At 50.1% G+C, this 19098-nt stretch overlaps 1 protein-coding gene across 2 annotated transcripts in view; it reads right to left on the bottom strand.

The window, feature by feature from the left end:
- Positions 1 to 19098, bottom strand: part of LOC147082109 (acetylcholinesterase-like) — a 41972-nt gene that overhangs the window by 10040 nt on the left and 12834 nt on the right. The window contains exons 1-2 of one of the 2 annotated variants that reach the window (XM_085980442.1): positions 18366 to 18446; positions 1520 to 3043 (exon numbers count right to left, since the gene is read on the bottom strand). In XM_085980442.1, coding sequence (XP_085836568.1) covers positions 1520 to 3021 — 1502 coding nt within the window. In that variant the 5' untranslated portion in view covers positions 3022 to 3043; positions 18366 to 18446. Of the gene's footprint in view, positions 1 to 1519; positions 3044 to 18365; positions 18447 to 19098 lie in introns of those variants that run through there. The other variant, XM_085980443.1, reaches the window with a different exon arrangement.

Here is a 19098-nt window from a genome sequence, read left to right as displayed (position 1 = left end):
TTCAGTCTGTAAGGGTGACCCTGAGCTTCCGGTCGCCTGTCACTTTAATTCTCCACCTCACTCCCACTCTGACCTCTCGGTCCTCGGCCTATTACATTGTTCTAATGAAGCTCAACGTAAGCTCGAGGAACAGCACCTCATCTTTCAATTGGGCACTTTACAGCCCTCTGGACTCAACATCGAGTTCAACAATTTCAGGTAATTATCCCTGCCCCCATTTTTCATGCAGTATGATTTTGCCATTCCCATTTGCAACATTTTCACAGTATGTTCTTTCAATTCCTTCCTCCCCTCCTAAACCCCCCCCCACCCTCCGTCTCTGCACCTGCTTAATATCTGTTACATCTCCAACTTTTTCCAGTTCTGATGAAGGGTCCCAGACCTGAAACGTTAACTCTGTTTCTCCCTCCACAGATGCTGCCTGGCCTGCTGAGTATTTCCAGCATTTTCTGTTGTTATTTAAGGTATTTCTGGAGCTTACTGACAAAGTATGGCTAGATTCTGACGGGGTGTAGTCCCCTATTCAACTGAACTGAGTCCATGTCAAACGCATTTCACCCTTATATCTGGCAAAGAGGCTTTCCTCCTGTCGACCTGGGCTTGATTTGAACTTGATTCCCACTAAACTAGGGTGCGGTGGTGTAGTGGTTATGTTACTGGACTAGTAATCTACAGGCCTGGACTAATAATCTGGAGTAACAGGGGTTCTTCCACCACAGTAGTTTGAGAATTTCAGTTCAGTACTTCTCATACATCTGGAAATTAAAAAGCTGAACCATGCTGTGGCTCAGTGGGTAGCATTCTCTCCCTCTCACCTCCGAGTCAGAAGGTCGTGGGTTCAAGCCCCGCTCCAGAGACTTGAGCACATAACCCAAGTTGACACTCCCAGTGAGTACTGAGGGTGTGCAGTACTGTCGGAGAGGGCCGTCTTTAGGATGAGACATTAAACCAATACCTCTGTCCTCTCAGGTGGATGCAAAAGATCCCACGGCAATATTCGAAGAAGACCAGGGGAGTTCTCCCCGGCGACCTGGGACAATATTTATATCTCAACTAACATCAGTAAAACGGATTAGCTGGTCATTATCACATTGCTGTTTGTGGGAGCTTGCTGTGTGCAAATTGGCTGCCACGTTTCCTAAATTACAACAGTGACTACACTTCAAAAGTACTTAATTGGCTGTAAAGCGTTTTGGGACGTCCTGAGGTCGTGAAAGGTGTTATAAATCTCATCATTCATCAAGAAACTACTCATGAAATAACGCTGGACGGCCAGCTGGTGGCGCCGTCCAAGGAGTATAAATACTCGGCATGGGCCCAGCTTGCCAGGGACATTTTGTAAGACAGGAACTAGTGAAGTACAACTGGACCTCCATGTTCTGAAACAAGTTGATTAAAGCCTTGCTTTATACTCAAACCAAGTGCGTAGTGAGTTTTATTACGTCAAAAGGCACTATAGAAATGTAAGATGTCATTTTTTTGTGAATTACGGTATTTTTGTATCTAGTGTTACTCTTACCCAGTTCTTGCGAATGTCGACCAGTAGCGCATTATCTTTCTGCTCAACATCTCCTCCTCCTCTGTGTAGTTTAGTTGTTTCTCCAGAGGGAGCCCAAAGACAAACTCAATCTCATAGCCGTGGATGACCCCCATCCACTCCGGCCAAGCCAAGTTGGAGGCTCGATGATCGAAGAAATACATGTAGATGCCATTACCAAATTCAGTGTACTTGTAGGCAAAGTGCATCAAGGGACAGATGACGTTTTGGTCTCCTACAATGTCATCCATCGCATCTCTGTTCTTTATGCCGTTGTGCTCATCCATCCAGTCCGTGTACTGAAGGGCAACAGCTTCCAGCCCCAGGTCGCTGGCGTGAGGGACACTTAGCTTGACCCCTTCCATGAAATCTTCACGAGTGATGATACTGTCCGAGTCCTTGCTGAAACCCGGGGCTCCGTACAGAAGGAAGTAGGAACCTTCATCCTTGTTGACTCCCAGCAAGACCTGAGTTTTCTTGAAGCTGCCCGAGTTCAGCATGGAGTCCAGGGAGTCTGGGAAGAAGTCCCCATCGATGATCGGAACAAAGGAAAACCTGAAGACACTGGAGTAGGGAAGGACAGACCACTCCTTGTCAATGAGCTCTTGAGGCTCTTTTGTCCGAAGACAGTAGATTAACTCTTCGTCACTGTTGATGTTGCAGTTGAGGAGTTTTCCTAATTCGACCGCCCTCCTGCGACCTTCAGCGACGGAGATGGTAGCCCATGGACAATTCGGCGAGCCGCTTTGAAGGATGGCCCTGTTGAAGAGGTCTCTGCTCCCTGGAGAGAGCAGATGCATGCCAATGGAAGCGCCTCCGGCACTCTCTCCGAAAATAGTCACCGTCTTTGGGTTTCCACCAAAAAATTGGATGTTCTCCTGCACCCACTGCAGCGCCAGCCTTTGGTCCAGAAGCCCAACGTTCCCTGGCGCCTCTTGGTTTCCATGTAGGGCAAGAAAACCAAAAGTGCCAACCCTGTAGTTCATGGAGACTACCACCACTTTCTCGGTGTGAGCAAGATACTTCCCATTGTAGATGTCCAAGGTCGAAGCCCCACTGTAGAAACCACCTCCGTAGACCCACACCATGACGGTTGCGTTTTTTGGCCTTGGAGAGGGGACCCACACGTTGAGGTACAAACAGTCTTCGCTCATCTCTTTATTTGGATTCCACATCTCTGAGCCGGGAAATCCGGGGAACTGAGTATCGACATATTGCTGGCAGTTCTTGGGATAGGAGGAAGCATTCCAGGTTCCCGACCACGGCGTCTTGGCTTCGGGTTTCTTGAACCTCAAGTTCCCAACTGGAGGTTCAGCGAAGGGTATTCCCAGGAAAGTGCTGAGGTGGCTGGACAGAACAGGCATTCTCGTGCCCAACACCTTCCCCGACTTGGTGCTGACTAGAAGTTCGCCGGGATGCTGCGATTGGCACAGGGCTATCAAGAGCGGAAGCACGCCTAGCGGAGAGGCGACGAGCATCTTCATTTTTCTTGGGGCTATGATGGAGCTGAAAGGAAAAATGAGGAGAGAAAGAGAGAGAGAGGAATGAAAATAGCTGCTGGCTTTCTGGTCTACAGTTAAATCCTTCGTACCACAGCAAGAACTTTCATTTGTACCAATCAGATGATCTGGTCATTATCATATTGCTGTTTCTGGGAGCTTGCTGTGTACAAATTGGCTGCTGCATTTATTACATTACAACAGTGACTACACTTCAAAAGTCTGTAATTGGTTGCAAAGTTCTCTGGGATGTCCTGAGGTCGTGAAAGGCACTATATAAATGCAAGTCTTTCTTTTAGTTATAGAGACCCTGGACTGATAATCCAGAGAACGCGAGTTCAAAATAGGGGGCACGGTAGCATAGTGGTCATGTTACTGGGCTAGTAAGCCAAGAGGCCTGGACTAATGATCCAGAGGCAGGAGTTCAAAATCCCACCACGGCAGCGGGGGAATTTAAATTCAGTTAATTAAATAAATCTGGATTAAAAAGCCAGTGTCAGTACAGGAAACTTTGTGCTATCCGGCACCGACGGGGCCGAGCTGTTGCCGTCCCATCAAAACTGCCGGACAAACCAGCGCTAATGTTGAAACATACGGAGATTTTGAGCTCCGTATCTGGCAACAAACCCTGTTGCTTAGCAACAGCTTCTGAACAGTCGGCCGTACCTTGCAAGCATCTCTGTAGCTTAGCAACAGCTTCAGCGAGACCTTGCAGAGCCTGACTGGTGAAAAAAAAGCAACGAAAAGAAAAAAAACCTCACGAAACGGCTCCTGATTTTTGCCGGTGGCTCGAGCATTCCGGACATTTAACCTCCGGATAAACCAAAGTTTCCTGTAATGGTGACCATGAAACTACCGGATTGTTGTAAAAACCCATCTGGTTTACTAATGTCCTTTAGGGAAGGAAATCTCCAGACCGCACCAGCAATGTGGCTGACTCTTAACTGACCTCTGAAGTTGCCTAGCAAGTCACTCAGTTATATAAACCACTACAGAGAAGAGGACCCACCAGCACCTTCTCAGGATCACTAGGGATAGATCATAAATGCTGGCCTTGCCAACGATGTCCACATCCCGAGAATGAATATATATGAGGTGAGGTACCGGACAGTCCGGTGGACCCCCTAGATTGAGTCTGGAGAGTGGAGGAAACAATGTCGGATGGTTGGCGATGTAAAGAGCTCTCCTGTGTCTGATGTCACGGTGGAATAGCCGGCCTGTCAACGACTTCCCCCCCCCCCGCTCCCACTCTGTAATGCCAGTTGCCAACAGCATCCATAACACACCTTGTGGAAATAGCTGTGGGTAACTGTAACTTCGGAAAACCTGACGTGAATCGTTTCCGGGAGATGTCAAGTTGGCATGTGTGAATAATGTGTAAGAGCAGAAATGGAGTGCCAGCTGTTTGCCTTGTAATGGAGTAGGAGTACACGTGACAGTGTCAGGAAAGGCCCCAGGAAAGGGCAGCTGTATGGTATATAAAGCGTGTATAAAGATTCAATCTTAACTTTAAAAAAAGACATGAGGAGCGGGGGAGGGGTGGAGTGAATGTATGTTGCTGTTATCAGCATTATGCATGGGACCATCTTATCGAGTACAATTTCACCTAAAGCCCATTCTATTCGGCTCCTGAATGCACCTTAACCTCTGTATCAGTAGAGTTCCCCTGGCTGTACCAGGGAGACATTCCCACTCGCTCTGTGATCAATTGAGCTGAACTGTGAGTGGATTGTGCCCAATGGACCAAACCCCCTCCCATTCACTCCCACTGTACAGAATCCCAATGGACCCAAACCCCCTCCCATTCACTCCCACTGTACAGAATCCCAATGGACCCAAACCCCCTCCCATTCACTCCTACTGTACAAAATCCCAATGGACCCAAACCCCCTCCCATTCACTCCCACTGTACAGAATCCCAATGGACCAAACCCCTTCCCATTCACTCCCACTGTACAGAATCCCAATGGACCCAAACCCCTCCCATTCACTCCTACTGTACAGAATCCCAATGGACCCAAACCCCCTCCCATTCACTCCTACTGTACAGAATCCCAATGGACCCAAACCCCCTCCCATTCACTCCCACTGTACAGAATCCCAATGGACCAAACTCCCTCCCATTCACTCCTACTGTACAGAATCCCAATGGACCAAACCCCCTCCCATTCACTCCCACTGTAAAGAATCCCAATGGACCCAAACCCCTTCCCATTCACTCCCACTGTACAGAATCCCAATGGACCCAAACCCCTTCCTATTCACACCCACTGTACAGAATCCCAATGGACCAAACCCCTTCCCATTCACTCCCACTGTACAGAATCCCAATGGACCCAAACCCCTCCCATTCACTCCCACTGTACAGAATCCCAATGGACCCAAACCCCTTCCCATTCACTCCCACTGTACAGAATCCCAATGGACCCAAACCCCTCCCATTCACTCCCACTGTACAGAATCCCAATGGACCAAACCGCCTCCCATTCACTCCCACTGTGCAGAATCCCAATGGACCAAATCCCCTCCCATTCACTCCCACTGTACAGAATCCCAATGGACCCAAACCCCCTCCTATTCACTCCTACTGTACAGAATCCCAATGGACCAAACCCCTTCCTATTCACTCCCACTGTACAGAATCCCAATGGACCAAACCCCTTCCTATTCACTCCCACTGTACAGAATCCCAATGGACCAAGCCCCTTCCCATTCACTCCCACTGTACAGAATCCCAATGGACCCAAACCCCCTCCCATTCACTCCCACTGTACAGAATCCCAATGGACCCAAACCCCCTCCTATTCACTCCTACTGTACAGAATCCCAATGGACCCAAACCCCTTCCTATTCACACCCACTGTACAGAATCCCAATGGACCAAACCCCTTCCCATTCACTCCCACTGTACAGAATCCCAATGGACCCAAACCCCTCCCATTCACTCCCACTGTACAGAATCCCAATGGACCAAACCGCCTCCCATTCACTCCCACTGTACAGAATCTCAATGGACCAAACCCCTTCCCATTCACTCCTACTGTAAAGAATCCCAATGGACCCAAACCCCCTCCCATTCACTCCCACTGTACAGAATCCCAATGGACCAAACCCCCTCCCATTCACTCCCACTGTACAGAATCCCAATGGACCCAAACCCCCTTCCATTCACTCCCACTGTACAGAATCCCAATGGACCCAAACCCCCTCCCATTCACTCCCACTGTACAGAATCCCAATGGACCCAAACCCCTTCCTATTCACTCCTACTGTACAGAATCCCAATGGACCCAAACCCCCTCCCATTCACTCCCACTGTACAGAATCTCAATGGACATAGAAACATAGAAGATAGGAGCAGGAGTAGGCCATTCGGCCCCTCGAGCCTGCTCCGCCATTCAATGCGATCATGGCTGATCATCCAAATTCAGTACCCGGTCCCTGCTTTCTCCCCATACCACTTGATCCCTTTAGCCTTGAGAAATATATCCAAGTCCTTCTTGAATATATTTAATGAATTGGCCTCTACTGCCTTCTGTGGTAGAGAATTCCACAGGTTCACCACTCTCTGGGTGAAGAAATTCCTCCTCATTTCTGTCCTAAATGGCCTATCCCTTATCCTTAGACTGTGACCTCTGGTTCTGGACTCCCCCGCCATCGGGAACATCCTTCCTGCATCTAGTCTGTCTAGTCCTGTTAGAATTTTGTAAGTTTCGATGAGATCCCCTCTCATTCTTCAAAACTCCAGCGGGTACAAGCCCAATCGATCCAATCTCTCCTCATACGTCATTCCTGCCATCCCAGGTATCAGCCTGGTGAATCTTCACTGAACTCCTTCCATGGCAAGAACATCCTTCCTCAGATAAGGCTACCAAAACTGCACACAATACTCAAGATGTGGTCTCACCAAGGCCCTGTACAACTGCAGCAAGGCATCCTTGTTCCTGTACTCAAACCCTCTCGCTACGAAGGCCAACATACCATTTGCCTTCTTAGCCGCCTGCTGCACCTGCATGCTTACCTTCAGCGACTGGTGCACAAGGACACCCAGGTCTCGTTGCACTTCCCCTTCTCCCATACCCCTTCCCATTCACTCCCACTGTACAAAATCCCAATGGACCAAACCCCTTCCCATTCTCTCCCACTGTACAGAATCCCAATGGACCAAACCCCCTCCCATTCACTCCCACTGTACAGAATCCCAATGGACCAAACCCCTTCCCATTCACTCCCACTGTACAGAATCCCAATGGGCCCAACCCCTTCCCATCCACTCCCACTGTACAGAATCCCAATGGACCAAACCCCCTCCCATTCACTCCCACTGTACAGAATCCCAATGGACCCAAACCCCTTCCTATTCACTCCCACTGTACAGAATCCCAATGGACCCAAACCCCTTCCTATTCACTCCCACTGTACAGAATCCCAATGGACCCAAACCCCCTCCCATTCTCTCCCACTGTACAGAATCCCAATGGACCCAAACCCCTTCCCATTCAGTCCCACTGTACAGAATCCCAATGGACCAAACCCCTTCCCATTCAGTCCCACTGTACAGAATTCCAATGGACCAAACCCCTTCCCATTCACTCCCACTGTACAGAATCCCAATGGACTAAACCCCCTCCCATTCACTCCCACTGTACAGAATCCCAATGGACCAAACCCCCTCCCATTCACTCCCACTGTACAGAATCCCAATGGACCAAACCCCTTCCCATTCACTCCCACTGTACAGAATCCCAATGGGCCCAACCCCTTCCCATCCACTCCCACTGTACAGAATCCCAATGGACCAAACCCCCTCCCATTCACTCCCACTGTACAGAATCCCAATGGACCCAAACCCCTTCCTATTCACTCCCACTGTACAGAATCCCAATGGACCCAAACCCCTTCCTATTCACTCCCACTGTACAGAATCCCAATGGACCAAACCCCCTCCCATTCACTCCCACTGTACAGAATCCCAATGGACCAAACCCCCTCCCATTCACTCCCACTGTACAGAATCCCAATGGACCAAACCCCCTCCCATTCACTCCTACTGTACAGAATCCCAATGGGCCAAACCCCCTCCCATTCACTCCTACTGTACAGAATCCCAATGGACAAAACCCCCTCCCATTCACTCCCACTGTACAGAATCCCAATGGACCAAACCCCCTCCCATTCACTCCCACTGTACAGAATCCCAATGGACCAAACCCCTTCCCATTCACTCCCACTGTACAGAATCCCAATGGGCTCAGCCCCTTCCTATTCACTCCCACTGTACAGAATCCCAATGGACCAAACCCCCTCCCATTCACTCCCACTGTACAGAATCCCAATGGGCCAAACCCCCTCCCATTCACTCCTACTGTACAGAATCCCAATGGACAAAACCCCCTCCCATTCACTCCCACTGTACAGAATCCCAATGGACCAAACCCCTTCCCATTCACTCCCACTGTACAGAATCCCAATGGGCCAAACCCCCTCCCATTCACTCCCACTGTACAGAATCCCAATGGACAAAACCCCCTCCCATTCACTCCCACTGTACAGAATCCCAATGGACCAAACCCCTTCCCATTCACTCCCACTGTACAGAATCCCAATGGGCTCAGCCCCTTCCTATTCACTCCCACTGTACAGAATCCCAATGGACCCAAACCCCTCCCATTCACTCCCACTGTACAGAATCCCAATGGACCAACCCCCCCCCCCCATTCAGTCCCACTGTACAGAATCCCAATGGGCTCAGCCCCTTCCTATTCACGCCCACTGTACAGAATCCCAATGGACCAAACCCTTTCCCAATCACTCCCATTATTTAGAATCCCAATGGACCAAATCCCCTCCCATTCACTCTCAATCGGTGTCCTGGACTAATATTTATCTCTCAGTCAATATCACTAACAACAGATTATCTGGTTATTATCACTTTGCTGTTTGCGGGAGCTTGCTGTACGCAAATTGACTGCCGCGTTGCCTACTTTACAACAGTGACTACACTTCAAAAGTACTTCATTGGCTGTAAAGCGCTTTGGGACGTCCTGAGGTCGTGAAAGGTGCTGTAGAAATACTAATTCTTTCTTCCAGGACTCGTGCCCGTCAGAGCTGGGTAAATCTCCATTTATACAGCAACTAAATGCCAATTCATGCGCTTTAACAAACGGGAGAACAGGTCTATTACAGGTAGGTTCTCAATGGTCAAGCAAAATACCAGCCAGCCACCACTGTGAAACTGCTCCAATGAATTGTGCAAGATACGGAGCGTAATTCACTGAAAGAGGAAAGTAGACCTCCATCTTAAATCAATAATAACTGTGTTCAGACTAAATTCACTGAGATGCAACACTGGTCACATTCAGTTAAATCTGATCTGCTGGAAGGAGTCTGCGAGTGATTTTGCTGTGTAGCTTCTCCACATCCTGGTTGGGATTCACTATTAGTCCGTCCCTGCCACCTCCTCACTCTCCATTTCCCAGCTGGGACTCTGCCTGCTCCTGTGCCCATGCTTTTCGTAACTCATCTCCGTCGTTGCTGAAAAACACACAAACATGACCCCTCTCTAAATGACTAACTGGACCAGGCCAACTCACAACCTGCTGGCAAAACCATAGAATGTGCAGCTTTGAAACGTCCGATTGCTCAGAATGCAAATTTGCTTGGTCATGGTAAGCAATAATTCTCCTGTTTTTTCATTAAAGGAAAAAATAAATCATCCCTCAAGTTTTAGATCTATAATGTATTATATTACTTCAATAATGTAGTTCCCCACATTCCAACAGTGACTACACTTCAAAAGTACTTCATTGGCTGTAACGTCCTGGGGCCGTGAAAGGCGTGGTGTAAATTCTATCTTTCTTGCTTGCTTTCTTTGTGCACTTCCTGTCTGCAAAATTTTATTTCAGTTGCCACATTTCTGTGTAATTCTTTTCCCCCCTTTATGTATTCCTATGTCCACATTTCTACTGGAACTTCCCATGTAAACTCGTCACGCTGTAATTACATCCTCCCAGCAGTGGCGGCACTGTAGTTGCTCAGTTTTGCCTCTCCCAGCTACTCAGTCTGTACTGCAGAGCGACTCCTCTGCTCCAGCAAGATCCCCTTTAACAACAACAACTTGCATTTATATAGCGCTTTTAAAACATCCCAACGCTCTTCACAGGAGTGTCATCAGATTAAATTTGACACCGAGTCACACAAGGAGAAATTAGGCCAGGTTACCAAAAGCTTGGTCAAAGATGTAGGTTTTAACTAGTGTCTTAAAGGAGGAGAGGTAGAGGGGCTTGGGGCCTAGGCAGCTGAAGGCACAGTCCCCATGGAGGGATTTGAACACGATGAGAATTTTAAAATTGAGGTGTTGCTGGACTGGGAGCCAACATAGGTCAGTGAGCACAGGGGTGATGGGTGAACGGGAGTTAGGATACAGGCAGCAGGGTTTTGGATGAGCTCAAGATTACAGAAGGTGGAAGGTGGGAGACTTCTCCCTTTGAGACTGATGAAGCCTATCAAGTTATTCCTCTAACCATGTGGGACCAACTCCAGACCTCTGTGACAGCCCCCTCATCACCTCCACAACCTAACTCCCTTTAAGACTACCCTCTGCTTCCAGTTACCAATCCAGGTGCATTCTTACCCTGGACACCCACTGACCTTAGTTTGTAAGAAAGTCTCAAAGGCCTCTTGGAGGTCAGTCTCGACTAACAGCCCAGGACTCTCCTTCTGCCTGCTGATCGGAAACATCCCATGTGGGATGAGTTGAGGAGGCCTCAGGCCAACTTCTCATGGGCACAGACCATAGCCCAAACCGGGCACCACCTCAGCGACAGGGCCAAGCTTTTGATTGGCCAATGCAATGCCAGGTGCCCTCAAACTCATCTCAAATAGAAACATAGAAACATAGAAGATAGGAGCAGGAGTAGGCCATTCGGCCCTTCGAGCCTGCTCCGCCATTCAATGAGATCATGGCTGATCATCCAAATTCAGTACCCTGTCCCGGCCTTCTCCCCATATCCCTTGATCCCTTTAGCCTTAAGAAATATATCCAACTCTTTCTTGAATATATTTAATGAATTGGCCTCCACCGCGCTCTGTGGCAGAGAATTCCAGTTTCACCACTCTTTGGGTGAAGAAATTCCTCCTCATCTCAGTCCGAAATGGCTTACCCCTTATCCTTAGACTGTGACCCCTGGTTCTGGACTCCCCCGCCATCAGGAACATCCTTCCTGCATCTAGTCTGTCCAGGCCTGACAGAATTTTATAGGTTTCGATGAGATCCCCTCTCAATCTTCTAAACTCCAGTGAGTATAAGCCCAATCGACACAATCTCTCCTCATACGTCATTCCTGCCATCCCAGGTATCAGCCTGGTGAATCTTCGCTGCACTCCCTCCATGGCAAGAACATCCTTCCTCAGGTAAGGTGACCAAAACTGCACACAATACTCAAGATGTGGTCTCACCAAGGCCCTGTACAACTGCAGCAAGACATCCTTGCTCCTCTACTCGAACCCTCTCGCTACGAAGGCCAACATACCATTTGCCTTCTTAACCGCCTGCTGCACCTGCATGTAACCCAACTGCCCTGAGTAAACTTTGAACCTCGCGGATTGCACAGTGCGAGAATCAAGCAGGGGCCAATCCAGTTCCTGGCTGTAAATATCAGGAAAGGCTGAACAGGCTGGGGCTCCTTTCTGTAGAAAAGAGAAGGCTGAGGGGACGACCTGATCGAGGTCTTTAAGATTGTGAAGGGGTTCGATAGGGTAGACGTAGAGAAGGTGTTTCCACTTGTGGGGGAGACCAGAACTAGAGGCCGTCAATATAAGACAGTCACTAATAAATCCAATCGGGAATTCAGGAGAAACTTCTTTACCCAGAGAGTGGTGAGAATGTGGAGCTCGCTGCCACAGGGAGTGGTTGAGGCGAATAGCCCAGATGCATTTAAGGGGAGGCTGGATAAACACATGCGGGAGAAAGGAATAGAAGGATATGCTGATAGGACGTGAGATGAAGAGGGGTGGGAGGAGACTGGTGTGGAGCAGAAACACCGGCACGGAGCAGTCGGGCCGAATGGCCTGTTTCTGTGCTGCACATTCTATGCCTTTCTGAGAAGGCAGGGAACAGGAGTAGGCCCACACAGCCGCTCGCGCCTGTTCCGCCCATTCAACCAGGTCATGGCCGAGCTGCACCTCAGTGCCACTCACCTGCTTTTCGCTCCGTATCCCTTGACCCCCCTCGACCGACAAAAATGGTGAAAGGTTCAAGTGAGCCACCGTCACCAGCCAGATAGCAAGAGAGACAACCACTTCGCTCGTCTAGCTCAATTGAACTCAAGGACCCTGGGCAAGGACGAGCCTGACTGCTCCTGTGAGCTGATAATGTTGGGATTTTATTGATTTGTTTTGTAACTGAATTAGCAAGATAAGATAACATCCAGATCACCCTGTCAGAAGCATGTCACAAAAATCTAGGAAGTCTTTTCCAGGTGGTTACATATTAAGAATGGATCCAATTTAAATGGGCACAGTTATTTAACTTTATTTCCCTCCCCCCGTCGCCACCACCCCCGCTCCTAGAGGTTTCAGTGACCCCCCCCCCACCCCCACCCCACCCCGTGCACCAGCAGCCCTCGATTATCGTGCTCAAGTGGCTGTTCCTCAGACCTGGGCACGCTTATTCGACCATGGGGTTCCGGGGGCTATCACAGCCCGATCTTCTCACCCGACATCCAGGCATTTTCCGGCAGGGAATGGTAAAGGAAGACTTGCGTTTCTATAGCGCCTTTCACAACCGCAGGACGTCCCAAAGCGCTTTACAGCCAATTAAATACTTCTGAAGTGCGGTCATTGTTGAAATGCAGGAAACACGGCAGCCAATTTGCGCAGAGCAAGCTCCCACACACAGCAATGTGATAATGACCAGATCATTTGTTTTTTTAGTGATGTTGGTTGAGGGATAAATATTGGCCCAGGACACCGGGGAGAATTCCCCTGCTCTTCTTCAAATAGTGGCCATGGGATCTTTTACATCCACCTGAGACAGCAGACGGGGCCTCGGTTTAACGTCTCATCCAAAAGACGGCACCTCCAACAGTGCAGCGCTCCCTCAGTACGGCCTTCCGACAGTGCAGTGCTCCCTCAGTAATGCCCCTCCGACAGTGCAGCGCTCCCTCAGTACAGCCTTCCAACAGTGCAGTGCTCCCTCAGTACTGCCCCTCCGACAGTGCAGCGCTCCCTCAGTACTGCCCCTCCGACAGTGTGGCACTCCCTCAGTACTGCCCCTCTGACAGTGCGGCACTCCCTCAGTACTGCCCCTCCAACAGTGCAGCGCTGCCTCAGTACTGCCCCTCTGACAGTGCAGCGCTCCCTCAGTACTGCCCCTCCAACAGTGCAGCGCTGCCTCAGTACTGCCCCTCCGACAGTGTGGCGCTCCCTCAGTACTGCCCCTCTGACAGTGCAATGCTCCCTCAGTACTGCCCCTCCGACAGTGTGGCGCTCCCTCAGCCCCTCCGACAGTGTGGCACTCCCTCAGTACTGCCCCTCTGACAGTGTGGCACTCCCTCAGTACTGCCCCACCGACAGTGCGGCACTCCCTCAGTACTGCCCCTCCGACAGCGCGGCACTCCCTCAGTATTGCACCTCCGACAGTGCGGTGCTCCCTCAGTACTGCCCCTCCGACAGTGCGGTACTCCCTCAGTACTGCCCCTCCGACAGTGCGGCACTCCCTCAGTACTGCCCCTCCGACAGTGCGGCGCTCCCTCAGTACTGCACCTCCGAAAATGCAGCGCTCCCTCAGTACGGCCCCGCCGACAGTGGCAGCGTTCCCTCAGTACTGCCCCTCCGACAGTGCAGCGCTCCCTCAGTACTGCCCCTCCGACAGTTCAGCCCTCCCTCAGTACTGCCCCTCCGACAGTGCGGCGCTCCCTCAGTACTACCCCTCCGACAGTGTGGCGCTCCCTCAGTAATGCCCCACCGACAGTGCGGCACTCCCTCAGTACTACCCCTCCGACAGTGCAGCCCTCCCTCAGTACTGCCCCTCCGACAGTGCAGTGCTCCCTCAGTACTGCCCCTCCGACAGTGTGGCGCTCCCTCAGTACTGCCCCTCCGACAGTGCAGCAGTCCCTCAGTACTGCCCCTCCGACAGTGCAGTGCTCCCTCAGTACTGCCCCTCCGACAGTGCGGCGCTCCCTCAGTACTGCCACTTCGACAGTGCGGCGCCCCCTCAGTACTGCCCCTCCGACAGTGCGGCGCTCCCTCAGTACTGCCCCTCCGACAGTGCGGCGCTCCCTCAGTACTGCCCCTCCGACAGTGCGGTGCTCCCTCAGTACTGCCCCTCCGACAGTGCGGCGCTCCCTCAGTACTGCCCCTCCGACAGTGCGGCGCTCCCTCAGTACTGCACTGCCGTGTCAGCCTAGATTTTTGTGCTCAAGACTCTGGAGTGGGACTTTGGCTCACAACCTTGGAGGTGAGAGTGCGACCCACTCAGCCACGGCTGAGAACTTGTGCTTGCGTGCAATTGTCTGGTGAGGGCAGGATGAGGCGTGGCTGTGATGCCAGCCATGGTAGAACAGCCCACTGACAGGCATCATGCCCGTTCCCTAGCAACAGTCTGTGCTCTCAGAAAGCTTCGGGAGAAAACTGCCATCAAAATAATGCAGTGTCTATTGGTAAATGAGCTCCGGGCTCTTCGACCGCAGGGGGATTTACCCCAGGCCGATTCTGCTCTCACCCGGAATTGGCACAGAGCCACTTTCCGGCAGCGGTTAGTGGCTAATGATCCGGCGATGGAACACCATGAAATTTATCTCTCCCGATCACAGAGGCACTTAGGCTAATAGGATTGACGCATTGGCTGAGATCATAGAATGGTTACAGCACAGAAGGAGGCCATTCGGCCCATCGAGACGGTCCCGGCTCTCTGCGAGAGCACTTCAGCTAGTCCCACTCACCTTCCCTTTCCCCGGAACCCTGCAAATTTTTTTCCTTCAGGTCCTTATCCTACTCCCTTTTGAAAGCAGTGATTGAATCTGCCTCCACCGCCCTCTCAGGAAGTGCATTCTAGATCCTAACCACTCGCTGTGTAAAATAGTTTTTCCTCACGTCGCCTTTGGTTCTTCTGCCAATCACCTTAAATCTGTGTCCTCTGGTTCTCGACCCTTCCGCCAATGGGAACAGTTTCTCTCTATCTACTCTGTCCAGACTGCTCGTGATTTTGAACACCTCTATCAAATCTCCTCTCAACCTTCTCTGTTCCAAGGAGAACAACCCCAGCTTCTCCAGTCTATCCACATAACTGAAGTCCCTCATCCCTGGAACCATTCTTGTAAATCTCCTCTGCTCCCTCTCTAAGGCCTTCACATCCTTCCTAAAGTGCGGTGCCCAGAATTGGACACAATACTCCAGTTGAGGCCGAACCAGTGTTTTATAAAGGTTCATCATAACTTCCTTGCTCTTGTACTCTCTGCCTCTATTTATGAAGCCCAGGATCCTGTAAGCTTTTTTAACGGCTTTCTCAACCTGTCCTGCCACCTTCAGCGATTTGTGCACATATACCCCCAGGTCTCTCTGTCCCTGCACCCACTTTAGGATTGTACCCTTTAGTTTATATTGCCCCTCCTCGTTCTTCCTACCAAAATGTATCACTTCACACTTTTCTGCGTTGAATTAGTTCAGCCAAAAAAGCGGAGACCGGCGATCAAACTGAGGGGACTTCTTGGGCTTGGGCAACACAGTGCCATATCGCCGTTCAGACAATTGGCCGGACCCTCCCGTTTTAAGAGGGGTGCAGCTTTCGGATGAGACGTTAAATCACGGTGAGTCTTGAAGGATTATTTTATCTCAGAGAAGAGCCGGGGGGTTCTCCCTGGTGTCCCAGCCGGCTTTTCTCTCTCAACCAGCGTCACCAAACAAATGACTGGTTGGGGCCATTCACCTCAGTTGCTGTCTGTGGGATCTTGCTGTGTGTGTGTGTGAACTGGCTGCTGTGTTTTACTACAGAACAACAGTGACTGCGCTTCAGAAGTACTTCATTGGCCGCGAAGCGCTTTGGGACGTCCTGCGGATGTGAAAGGCGCTGTAGAAATGCAAGATCTTTCTTTGTTTAATTGGGAGAGCCACCCTTAAAGTGGAGGGAGGGAGAGTGGGATCCCATTTGAGGGGGTGCCATTTATTTATTGCAGTGGGGAGATTTTCTCTGTTTAGTACTTGTAGTGAGCTTGTAAAGACAGTCAACAAAAGGGATGAAATCGGTCTTCGGGCGCAGTGAAAAGCAGGCGCCTGATTCGCTATCGCCCGTCTTGAGCTACCGCCTCAAGTCTAATTTCACCCCCAGACCCAGGAAATCTCCCCCTCAGGATTTCAAAAGGCAGGAAGGTGGTTATTGGATTCTGAACCGATGTGGGGACTGCGTGAGAGGGAGATCAATGGGACTTCTGGGACTCATTCCGAAACAACACTTGCACAATTACATCCCAAACATTATTCATCAGAGCTCCTGACTGTCATGAGGATAGATGGGATTTGGCAGGCCGACTAATAATACTTGCGTTCAATAAGGGGCTACCAGTCCTTGCTACTTTAATCTGTAGGCCTTTCTTGGGGGGGCTGTTTGCTCCCCTCAAGGCTTTAGCTGATGCTGGGCCACCATTACCTCACCTGCGTAAGTGAGGCTAGACATGGATGATCAGCAGGCTGCACCACATTAAACATTTGTTTTTGAGAGCCCGTGTGGGCGGTGACAGTGACCTTTCACCTTGGGGGGGGGGGGGGTCCAAGGATCAAATCTACCTTCCACTGCTCCACAAATCAGGACTTCAGTAAGATTTCACCCGTGCGTCACAGGTTTATGATCTTGTTATGATCTTTGGGACTCTCTCCCCCAAAAAGCTGTTGAGGCTCGGCGGGGGGGTCAACTGAAAACATTTCAAGACTGAGATCGATAGATTTTTGTTGGGTAAGGGTATCAAAGGCGGAAAAATGGAGTTGAGATACAGATCAGCAATGAAGATCTGATTGAATGGGGGTGCAGGCTCGAGGGGCTGAATGGCCTCCAGCTATTCCAATGATCCTAGAGTTCTACATCTTCTAAGTAACTGTGGCAGAGGTGGGGATCATGCTGGCCGCTAGCGCATACAGGAAATCTGTGCGCATGAATATCCGTCTATCGCGTTCAACGGACGGCAGATCAAAGGCAGGTGGACATAAAAGATCCCAGGGCACTAAGTTGATGAAGGGCAGGGGAGTTCTCTCCCAGTCCTGGCCGATATTAATCCCTCAGCTAGCAACACTAAAAAGTGATTATCTGGTCATTATCACATTGCTGTTTGTGGGAGCTTGCTGTGCGCAAATTAGCGTTTCCTAAATTACAACAGTACAACAGTACACTACAACAGTGACCACACTTCAAACAGTCCTTCATTGGCTGTGAAGCGCTTTGGGACGTCCTGAGGTGGTGAAAGGCGCTGGAGAAATGAAAGGCTTTCTTCCTTTTCGCTCTTGACTTCCCGGGTGCAACGCCACTCAAGATCGGCCATTGACAGATTTTTGCTGCGCCGCTTATCGATTTATATAATGTTGCGAAGAACACGCTTGAAATCTAGAAATTACCATCGCCGATGAGGCGTAGCCCCTTCCCCCTCATTCTGTGCCGTTTATCAGAGGCATTCACTCTTTTAAAATAAAGGGGTTACGCCTCAATTACGACAACTGCGGAGCGGATTACGCGCCCTTTCACCTCAATTAGTGGCAACTAGTTATGGGACTAAATCTTTCTGTGGGACATAATAAAGACAATCTTTATCCCCTCTCCCGCTTTCTTAGAATGATAGAATCTTACAGCGCGGGAGGAGGCCATTCGGCCCATCGTGCCTGTGCTGGCTCTTTGAACGAGCTCTCCGATTAGTCCCACTCCCCCTGGCTCTTTCCCCACAGCCCTGTGAATTTCTCCTTTTCAAGTATTTCTCCAATTCCCCTTAATTGAAAGTTACTATTGAATCTGCTTCCACCGCCCTTTCAGGCAGCGCGTTCCAGATCCAGCTGCGTAAAAAAAAATTCTTCTCTTCTCATCCTCTGGCTCTTTTGCCAATTATCTTAAGTCTGTGTCCTCTGGTTACCGACCCACCTGCCACTGGAAACGGTTTCTCTCGATCTACTCGATCAAAAACCCCACAGAATTTTGAATGCCTCTATTAAATCTCCCCTTAACCTTCTCTGCTCGCTGGTGAACAATCCCAGCTTCCCCTTTTCTACCCTGATCAAAACCCTTCGTTCTTGCCCATTTCCCCCCCCCCGATAATTGTTACCTAGAGACAGACAGAAATGAATAAGAGGACACATACCGGCATCGATACCAGCAGTCAGAGTTGCTTCAAGCCCCCTGCACCAGCTGAAGCTATTTAAAGGCAGCAGCTGTCCCGCAGGAACACTCCAAGGTTTGAGCGTCGATGCAAATCGGGGGGGGGGGGAGAGACTTAGTGGCTCCTAATAAGGGGGAGTGAGGGCCCTCTGGCCAGAGAGAGGCTGCACTGTTTTAGAGTCACAGGGGTTTTCTTGTTCATCTGGCCAGGCTAGCTTTCAAAAAACCGTCAAGGGAAATGTAACTTCCTAACCCCTCGGCTGACCTCTTGACATCAAGTCGGCCCTGACATTTGAGTGTATCGTGTTAATTAGGCGTCTACTGAATGTATTAAAATGGTAAAATACAGCTGGATCCCGCTGGACAATATCACACTTATAATACTTCAGACCATTTTTTTTTTATAAAAGAAAGACTTGCATTTATATAGTATCTTTCACGACCTCAGGACGTCCCAAAGCGTGACATAGCCGTTTGTATTCACTGCTGCAACGTAGAAAATGCAGCAGCTAATTTGTGCACAGCAAGCTCCCACAAACAGCAATGTGATAATGACCAGCGAATCTGCTTTTAGTGATGTTGGTTGAGGTATAAATATTGGCCCCAGGACACCGGGGAGAACTCCCCTGCTCTTCTTCGAATAGTGCCGTGGGATCTTTTACATCCACCTGAGAGGGCAGACGGGGCCTCGGTTTAACATCTCATCCGAAAGACGG

This window comes from Somniosus microcephalus, unplaced genomic scaffold, assembly GCF_052327205.1.
Source record: "Somniosus microcephalus isolate GS21.2 unplaced genomic scaffold, FLI_Smic_1.0 scaffold172, whole genome shotgun sequence".
In the NCBI taxonomy this organism is placed as follows: Eukaryota; Metazoa; Chordata; class Chondrichthyes; order Squaliformes; family Somniosidae; genus Somniosus; species Somniosus microcephalus.
The sequence above is the reverse complement of the archived record's forward strand: the minus strand, read 5'-3'. Positions and strand labels throughout refer to the sequence as shown.